At 35.3% G+C, this 10,710-nt stretch overlaps 1 protein-coding gene across 1 annotated transcript; it reads right to left on the reverse strand.

The window, feature by feature from the left end:
* Positions 1–681: 681 nt before the first annotated feature.
* Positions 682–10,415, reverse strand: LOC143624760 (uncharacterized). Its single transcript, XM_077095306.1, has 12 exons — positions 10,384–10,415; positions 10,003–10,309; positions 6,948–7,125; positions 6,820–6,869; positions 6,625–6,717; positions 6,458–6,546; positions 6,287–6,365; positions 6,020–6,102; positions 5,868–5,946; positions 4,132–5,396; positions 3,437–3,564; positions 682–1,427 (listed from the first exon to the last, which is right to left on the reverse strand). The coding sequence occupies exons 1-12, from the start codon at positions 10,413–10,415 to the stop codon at positions 682–684; spliced, it is 3,129 nt and encodes a 1,042-aa protein (XP_076951421.1).
* Between the last annotated feature and the right edge of the window lie 295 nt (positions 10,416–10,710).

The following is a 10,710-nucleotide window of genomic DNA, read 5'->3' on the forward strand; positions in this document are numbered from 1 at the left end:
TTGATTTTGGACAAAAGCAAGAAAATTCTTTAGCACCTGTGGAAACTCAAGTTTAAATTTAAGTGGATAAAACCAAGTAAATCGGGAGTGATCATCAACGAAAATTACATAATAAAGAACCATCAATGGACGGAACGGGAGTGGGTCCCCATAAGTCACAATGCACCAAATCTAAAACATGTATAGCACGTTTCTCATTAATATCAAAAGATAAACGATGTTGTTTCGAAATCTGACAAGAAGAACAAACTCCCGGTTTAGGTAAAATAGAAGTAACAGACAAACAACCATCCTTATTCAAAAAAGAAATAGTATCATAATTTGTATGGCCTAGTCTATTATGCCATAACTCAAAAGATGCACGTAATGTAGGAGTGATTGCCACATGTGCTTGAAATGATGGACTGAGAATGTAGAGGCCATCCTCACGTCTACCTTTGGCCAAGATGTTCCCCGTTAGACGATCCTGAATATTGAAATATTGTCAGGAAAATAAGATGTCAATTGGATAATCGTCCGTTAATTTACTAACAGAAAGCAATTTCTTGGATAAATGAGGAACCACAAGAATATCGTTTAATGAAACATTTGAAATACTTTTGGTGCCAATATGAGAGACAGAAAGGGTATTACCATTACCGAAAGCAACCTTGTCATGGCCCGTATAGGGTTGGGCACGATCTAGATGAGCAGTGGAGGGAGCCATATGAGCAGAGTCAACACACCAATCTGGTGATTGATCAGTGAGGTTGCAAACGGAGTGAAGGCTTTTGCAAGATTTGCAGCAGAGTAAGTGGTTGCCTGTTGTTGAAAAGTAGGAAGTTGAGGACATGCATATGCATAATGACCTTCAGTTCTGCATAACTGACATCGAGTAGGATTCTTACCCCAACCCTGACCACCAGAAAATTGTCGACCACGACCTTTAGACGAGGAACCACGGTAGCGAGAGGGCTGATGTTGAGCAGCAAAAGCAGCTGTAGGAATGGCCGAGCAATGCAAGGATATCATAAATAGCTCGTGGCTTTCGGCCCGAGCAAGAAGGTCACGAAAAGCAGGCGGTGGATAAATAGCCCGCTGGGCAGTAGAGAAATTTTCAAATGCGGGCCCGAGTCCGCAAAGAAACCAATGCATCTTGTCCATGTCTTTAACAGGTTGAGCAATTGCTGCAAGTTGATCACATAAACTTTTAAATTTCTTTGCATAATCCTGAACGAAGAGATTACCTTTTTTCAATTGACGGAGAGCATCAACTGTAGGCATGTTCAAGGGTTGACACCGAGAACCTCGGACATAGAACGAGGATTGAAGGAGAAGCAAGACACGCTGGTCTGCTTCCAGCCATGAGGCATAATCTGGATTCGGAGAAAGCTTCCCGTCAACGATAATTTCTGGTGATGGAGAGATAGAAGAAAGCTTCCCGTATTCTTTGTTAATTTACAAATAAAGTACAAGAGTATATAAATACAATTACAAGGGATATAAATATGGAAAACATATACAAGATAAAATGGAAGATATGACAATATCATCCCATATCGTTAAGACACAGACAAACATGTAACATATTGACACATGACAACTTTACTATTGCTATTAGACGTTGAATGATGTGACATTCGTTCCACAACTTCCTTTGGTGCACAAATTAGATAGTGGAGGCCAAGTTCTCCAACATTTATGGTCGTAGTTGGGTAGTAGTAAATATTGACCTGTTTCCAATAGCAGCAGGAAGTTAAACCAAAAAACATACCAGGTATAATAAGATAGATGTGGTATCAGATGAATAGATGATGCATGTTCGATTAGGCCAGTCCAAAGCCTTTGACCCCTCAAAATTTCTAGGTTAAAGTTATAATTAAGCATGATTTTGTTTTTAAGAATCACACTAAGGAGGGTGTTTGGGATTGCTTATTTTCACCAACTTATAACTTATTAACTTTTTGAAAAGTATTAAGGTGTTTGGGATTGCTTATATTGTGAGAGAAAAAGTTTCATAAGTTACACTCTTATAACTTATTAACTTAATGAAAAATTATAACAAGGTAAAATAAGGAATCCCAAACACCCCCTAACTTACGTCTGATTACTGTAAATTCAAGAGATCTACAACAGTATTCAAGAATCATTAGTCACATCTCTTTATATAATGTTTTGTGTAAGAACACTGATCTGTTTCTCATTTTTTAAAAATTGTTTATGCTTTTTATCCCAAATTACATTGTTATTGTTTATTGGATACAAGTCTTTTAGAGCCCAAAACCATCAGCAATCAACTAGCATTAGAGGTGCATAAAAAATCAAACCTAGAACTGGTTTTTTTATACCCAGGTTTACTATCTGACGCTACCCGTAGGGTACGTATAAGGTATGCATCTCAATACCAAAATCCATACCCGGTAATATCCGGAACCGGGTTTTTCCAATACCCGAGACTGAGTATTTCAAATACCCGATCTATACTCAAAACTATCCAAAAAAGACCTAAAAAAATACCATAAAAATACCCAAAAAATTGCAACTCTTTTAAAGAAAACCAATCTATACCCGAAATATACTCGGAAATAGGGTATTCAAATACCCGGTTTTAGAATACGATGTTCTATACCCGACCCAAACCCGATGCATAAGGTATGTTGTTTTTAGAGACAATACCCAAACCCGACCCGGTTATTACTTGATTTTTCAATACCGGGTTACACCCGGAACTGAGTATTAGAAAAACTCGATTTGTCCACCTCTAACTAGCACATTGCCATCGTCCTGATCGTTTAAATACTTTAAAACAAGTTTAATATATTAATTTTAAAATATAAAATTTTAGATATAAAATTGTATATATATTATATTATGACATTTACCAAAACCGTTTTTAAAATCGCTTCATGTCAAACTCGCACGTTTAACCAACTAATTCGTATACTTTTATTTTTAAAGGTTATCCCAATCTATCCCTTTTTAGACCGGTTATTGTGGTTTAACGCTAAGGTGCCACCACCATCCAACTCGAAGTCAAAGCCACCCGCCACATCCCCAAGCACCTCCACCCTTCACGCCCCTCCACTCGCAAAAGTGTTGCTGACTCAGATCCTTCACTCCCATTTTGTTAAACCACAACAACCGGCCTTACAACATTAACTCCCATCCAAAAATTATATCAATAATATAAACTTTTATTTTGTTCTTTAGCTTCAAAAAGACAAAAACCATGTAAAAAACAACCAAAACAATCTCTAAAAGTACAAATTTATAACTCTTTAACAAAAAAAATTACCATGCTGCCTACCAATGAGCCAATTCACAAGGGCTTTTTTACAAGCCTACAACAAAACCCACGAACCTCCTCAACTATAATAAATCTTTACCAAGAATTCACCTAGATTAAGTTAATTAATCAGCCTAAGCCTAAGCCTAACCAATTAACGAAATCACTAACGCCACCTCTTCACCGAATAAAACCGGATCCCCTGTTTCTTCAGATCGACGTTACTTTGCTCCTCGTCATCATACAACACCGTTATGATAGACGTCCCTTCATATACTTTAATAACAGTACCCTTGTGCCTGCAAAAATCATTACACGGTTATAGTTCTGTTTACCAATTAGAGCCTTAAGGTGTTCGAAACGTAAATAAAAATAAACACTTCGCGACGATATATTTGAAAAGCACTAAAAATAAACAAGTCATGAATTTTATAAAACCTTGCATTTTAAAGGTTGTGAAAGGCAAAAAAAAACTGACAAAAAGAAATAAAAAAAAATAAAATATAAAAACACGAAATCTTCAAGTAGCTTTGAAGGCTTGTGCGGTAATGCTTTGAGTACTTGCACATAATCATGAAAACTCGGTATTGAAGAGATTTACACCGAAACGCAGATAAAAATAAACATGTTGCAACGTACATTCAAAATTTTATAAATGCCATGCTTTTACAAGAGATGAATAAAAAATGTTAGTGGTCCACATGGCATAAGCCGCATAACATGATTGGTAAGTTTAGAGAGGTCATATTGTAATTGGAAAAAACTCATGCTTTAAAACACTTGTAAATTGCGAATGGCGTTTTTCACTCACAAAGGTTTGACGACTTTACTAGTAATGTAAAACAAGTAGAAGTTAGAGCGTGTACCATGTACTATTGGACCGTTGATGAACTTCCACCTTCTTTCCAATGGCATCTTTCCCCAACTTCTGAATAATCCAATTCGCGTCCATGATCTCGTCATCACCATACGAGCGACTCGCTCCTTCATCTTCCCTAATAGAAACCGGCTTAGCATCCCTAACTTCATCTTCCCTTACAGCAACCGACTTAGCATCCATAACAGGTGATGGTCTCTTTCGCTTTGACCGTTGACCTTTGACCAAACTCATATCATCTACTCCCGATGATGGGGCCCACGACATCACCTTCTCAGCATACGGGGTCTTGAATTTAAGCCTCAACAATGGCTTAATTCCTTCCTTCTCTTTTTGACTCAGGCCCGCATTCTTCTCTTTTTGAGCCTGGCCTGCGTTCTTCTCTTTTTGCGCCTGGCCCACATGATTATCACTTCCTTTCTTAAACAAAACGCGCGGTTTTGCAACATTTTCTGGATTTAACTTTTTAATTTTAATTGTGTTTCCTTCTTTTCCTCTTATTTTCAATCTTGTTCGATCTGAATTCCCTCCGTTAGTGCTCGATTCATTACCCGAATGTAAGTTTGTGACATTTTTGTTCCGGCTACCCAAATGTATAACGAGCTTCGGTCCTTTAGAGTTCGAGGACTTATCGGTAGTTTTCCTGGTTTCGGTTTTCTTCATGACATCATTGTTTGACCATACCGCGTTGGTCAAAAATCCAGCGATTTCAGACTCGCCGTTTTCATCCTTGCTATTATCACTGTTGATGAGACCAGTTGACCGAGCATCGGGTTGACCACCAAACACGGGTGAATTGAATGCCTTCCGATTATTATTTTTCTTGCTTGAAGATTTCTTTTTGGAGGATTTATTCTTGATGGCATCATTGTTTGACCATACCGCGTTGGTCAAACTTCCAGCGATTTCATGCTCGCTACTTTCATCCTTGTTATTATCACTGGTGATAAAACCGGTTGACTGAGCATTGGGTTGACCACCAAATAGCGGTAAGCCGAATGCTTTTCTCTTATTATTTTTCTTGCTTGCAGATTTCCTTTTTGGGGACTTTTCAACTCCTCCTTTTAGAGAAAACTTTAATGAACGGGTGTGCTCGTTTATTGTTAACGGTCTATTGTCTTCGTCATCAGAAATTGAAAATATTTCTTCATGTGCCGGTAATCCTGCAGCCGCCCTTAGACTGGCGGTCAATTCACGGTCATCTTTATCTCTCCTTCTCCAGAGTTCTTGAACAGTGTCTTCAAGATCTTTGACCTGAAAAAAGTCAAAACGATATACAAAGTCAAGATACAAATTCAAAATCAGAATTAGAATTAGAAGTACAAAGTCAAAATTGAAAGTACATAAAAATACAAAGTCAAAATTAAAAGTACATAAAAATACAAAGTCAAAATAGAAGTACAAAGTGAAAACAGAAATCCAAAGTCAAAATCAGAAGAATAAAGTCAAAGTTAGAAATGCAAAGCTAAAACTAGAAATACAATGTCAAAATTAGAAATACAAAGTGAAATAAAAATACAAAGTCAAAACAGAAATTCATAAGTCAATTATAAATACAAAGTCAAAATCAGAAATACAAGTCAAAATTTGTAATGCAAAGTATAACCAGAATAAAAAATCAAAATTGTAAAACAAGGTGAAAATAAAAATCCAAAGTCAAATCAGAAACACAAAGTCAGTAATATTTCACTTTTAAGCATATCAGACTTTGCTAAAATGGCATACCTTGTAGCAATCTCCACGGCACGTGGCACATCTATACTGTAGGTTGTTATCCACTTGAAATTGTAGATATTTTTCATCACTGCAGAATTATTTTTAACAATTAAAAAACAAAACGTAACAAATGAAAAAATCAACAAAATTCAAAATCAAACCTAATTCCATCGCAAAGGCAATGCACCCAGCGTTGACAAACGTCACAACAAACCATCGGTGTTGACTCAGAGTCTCTATAAACCTGTAAATACAAGAACACATAAAAATCATAAACAATCAAAACTTTGCATAATAAGCCCACCCAATTTCAAATTTATGGCATTTATGCCCTTCCCTTTTAAACTTGCAGTAATATACGAGTCTGGAATGTAATGAGAAAGAAAAGGGTATACTTGATATTATATTTCTACTAAAATATAAATTACCTTTAGACAAACAGGACAGTAATTTCCTTTAACAAACAATCTCCCACAAGCGTCACAACAAGTATACCCTAAAAACCACCTGCAAATTTTTATACAACGAAAATGACATTAATTTCAACGTTCAACCATCACTTAAAAAAGGTTCATTAAATGCTTTTAAAATAATAATACCTGACACTTAAACCATTTCCGGGAACTGTAGACGCACAGCTGTGACACTTTGTATGTTTGGGGCACAAATAGGGTCCGCTGCTAACGTTCTGCACAATTTATATGTAACTATAAGCAAAATTTATGTAAAAGTAAATATTGAAATAATAAGTGTGCTTTTATTTTACCTTGTGTGAAGGCTGCTGACAGTAACAATGACATGCGCTGTCACATCTCTTGCAAAACATAAGCTTATTTGGGTCACCGGTTTTTCCGCATACCTAATTTTACAAACAAAAAAAGTAATCATATCAGCAGCAAATAGATTAATAAAAATGGAAAGTTAAATCTAGAAGTTAACGATTGCAGCATAAGTACTGTACCTCACATGAACGACATGAAGGGCAGTTCCAAGAACTCCAGTGAAACAAATCTGAAAAATAAAACATGTCGGTTATAAAAGTACAAAATTCAAGCGTGATAATTATATTTAGTCAACAGAAAGTCAAACCTCGATGTTGTGCCCAAGATTTGACACAGCTTTTGTGATATTTCTTGTTACAACTTTTGCATGATATCATCTTTTTGGCTCTATAACTTCCGTCATCTTCACCAGAAAAGCAAAGGCGACACCACACTTTAGAACTTGAGAGGATTTGATCGTCTATACCAGCATCGTTAGTCAATCCCTGAATACATAGAAGATTGATATGAGGATTCATAAAGTTTTGACCTTTTTGGTCAACATGTAGCAGAAAGTAAATTGTTGTAGTGGAATCACAGAGCTGATTTATAATATAGATTCGGTTTGATTATTCTAATTAATAAAGCTAAAAAATTACGGTTTGAAATTCATAAAAGCTTGTAACAAAATTCATATTAGTGATATATTTTTTTCCTTTTTTCTACAAGCGACATTATGTTTCAAGTTCGGGAATGTGCACTAACATATTGTGTATTAAGATTATGTTTCGAAACTTATCGTTTAATAAAAATTTATCTCGGTTGTTTTAGATGTGACTTTATGACGCTTCAAGACTACATTATAACCTTTTGCAAAAAAAATTAATAATTTTGAAAAGACCATATTACAAAACCCTAATTACTAAAACAACTTAGGCCACCGACTAAACCCTAATTTTTAAAACGGTACAGGCCCGCTACTAAACCCTAATCATTAAAACAAGCCAAGTCCTGCCACGAGTCTTAACAGTTTGCAACTTGTTCATCACTGACATAATCAAAAGGCATATCATCGATACATCGATAAATATGAGGTAAAAATTGTACAGAATAATAAAATAATCACTTACTAAAACTATCAAACATGCTACATAATATGATTAAAATTGTGTGGTGTAAATATGGAAGCATTAGATAACAAGAGAACCAGGTACATTGAATGCCAGAAACACAAAAGATCTATTTTAGAGTAACGTAACTTAAAAGGAAAAATCTTTAGCTAGAATTATAAATTCCAAAAACCACAAAACGACACGAGTTAATAAAGATAGCATCCATAACTGGCGTATCAAATTTCTAAAAACCATGAGGCATTATCAACATTAATCCCAAAGTCCAAACAACAAAACAAGCGTCCTTTTGAACCAAGATTGCCAGGTATCAGGCGCAAACTAATCAACGGTACATGATAAAGCAAAACGGCAATAACGTGTATCGAGAAAATATTTGATTGATCGAGCACCAAATAACTTTAGATCTCAATAAGCACAGTGCAAGAAGATCACCCAAAAATACAGGTCAGACCGTAATTCAAGGGTTCAGCATGAAAGGAAACACATTTCTCACTTTTCAAGTTATAAATCATGAAGCATCATCAACATTAATCCAAACAAAAAATCAAGTTACTTTTGAACCATGATTTCCATATATCAGATGCAAACATGAAACCGTAACGTGTAACATGGTATAGAAAGTGTGTTACATTACTGTATATAAGGAAAAGAACCTTTAAATCTCAGTAAACACAATTCCTACATAGCGTATGCGCGATTGGCACCGAAAACAGAATTAAGTGGCAAATTACTTTAGATCTCATTAAGCACAGTTCTAGAAGATGATCCGAAAACACCCTGTAAAGTTTAGACCTTATTTCAAGGGTTTAGCAGGAAAGAAAACACATTTCTCAGTTTTCAAGTTAATTCGAACAAAAAACCATGAAACACCATGAAACCCTAACGTGTAACATGGAAAAAAGACTTCTGCGTCACTGTATAACGCAATTTAAGCACGATTGACAGTTTAACACCTATTCACCGAAAATCAAATTAAGTAGCACATAATTCTAGCTTAACAGCCTGCTTATGTTCATCAAATTATTAAATTAAAAACCAAAAAAAAAGCAGAAAAAAGGCACATTTTCACACACTAGAACAACCAAATTTCATAGCAAACAGCACATAATAACAAGATTCAAAATTCAGATGCAAACACCATGAAACCGTAACATGTAACAAGATTCAATTTACATGTTAAAAAAACTTCTGCATTACTGTATGCCAAAAAAACATCTTATAATCTCAACAAACACAATTCCTGCATAACACAATTTATACGGGATTAACACCGAAAACCGAATTAACTAGCAAATGATCCTAAATCCATCAAATCATTAAATTGCACATAAAAAAAAAACTTTTTTCACACACTAGAATAACCAAATTTCATATCAAACACCAAATAATAACAAGATTCAAAAATCAACACTTGACTCACCACATCCCATACATTACATGATAAAGAGACTTCTGTATTGGTGTATACCAAGAAAACAACTTTAAATCTCAACAAACACAATCCTACATAATCCATATTATACGCGATCAACACCGAAAACCAAATTAAGTAGCAAATAATTCCAACTTAATAACCTGCTTATGTTCAACTTTATCAAATCATTTAATTATTAAAAAAAACCTAATTTCTGTTTATTAAATCTCAACAGACACAATTCCTACATATAACACCATTTACTCGTGATCAACACTGAAAACCAAATTAGGTAGCAAATAATTCCAACTTAATAACCTGCTTATGTTCAACTTCATCAAATCATTTAATTATTAAAAATAACCTAAATTCTGTTTATTAAATCTTAATAAACACATTATCCTACATATAACACAATTTACGCGCAATCAACACCGAAAACCAAATTAAGCAGCAAATAATTCCACCTTAATAACCAGCTTATGTTCAACTTCATCAAATCATTTAATTATTATAAAAAACCTAATTTCTGTTCATTAAATCTTAATAAACACAATTCCTACATATAACACCATTTACAAGCGATCAACACCGAAAACCAAATTAAGCAGCAAATAATTCCAACTTAATAACCAGCTTATGTTCAACTTCATCAAATCATTTAATTATTAAAAAAAACCTAATTTCTGTTTATTAAATCTTATAACACCATTTTCGCGCGCGATCAACACCGAAAACTAAATTAAGTAGCAAACACTTCTAACTTAATAACCTGCTTATTAAAAAAACCTAATTTCACAACAATCACAACATCCAAAAACCAAAACTTGACTCACCAAATTCACATCACCCGATTCAACTCTCCGCGGATAATCCTCCGCTCCAACCGACACAACATCCACCTTCTTCTGCACCTCCTCCACCTCCTCCACATCATCATCACCGCCCACGATCACCTCGGGCCCATCCGCCGCATACCCCACCTTGGGCACAAGCACCTGCACCGTTTCGGGCTTCCCGAAAACCAAACCCGGGTTATTAAACAACTCCTGAACCCTAGCCGCTACAGACGCAAACTCATTCCGCGCCTTTTCACTCCTCAGCTCCGGCGGAAACCCCATCTTGCAGTAGCATATCCTCCGACTGCAATTAAACATCAAAAATATGAAATTGGAGTTAAAAAGTTTGAGAATTTGATGAATTGTGAAGTGGGTTACCATGTGATCGGACATTGGAAGTGAAACGCCATGATTTGGTGATCAGTTTCGGGGGTTTTAAAGCATTTTGGTCTTGAAATTGAATCAATTTGGGGGTGAATGTTATTGTTATTATACAGTGAGTTGTTTGTGTAATATGATTTAGAAGAAGATGACTGGGACGACGTCGTTTTGGTAAAGTTGGTTTAAAATGGTCCTTTGTGTTTAGGTTATTGTTTAAATTGCTCCTTATTTTTTTGGGTTTTGTTCCTAATATACCCTTTCGTCTAGTGTAATTTAAAAAAGGAAAAAAAATGGTTTTTGAAGTAAACAAGTTTTATACAAGGT

The sequence above is a fragment of the Bidens hawaiensis genome, unplaced genomic scaffold (assembly GCF_021521415.1).
Source record: "Bidens hawaiensis isolate Kalapana, Puna unplaced genomic scaffold, B.hawaiensis_p1.1 tig00003961_1, whole genome shotgun sequence".
NCBI classification, from domain to species: domain Eukaryota; kingdom Viridiplantae; phylum Streptophyta; class Magnoliopsida; order Asterales; family Asteraceae; genus Bidens; species Bidens hawaiensis.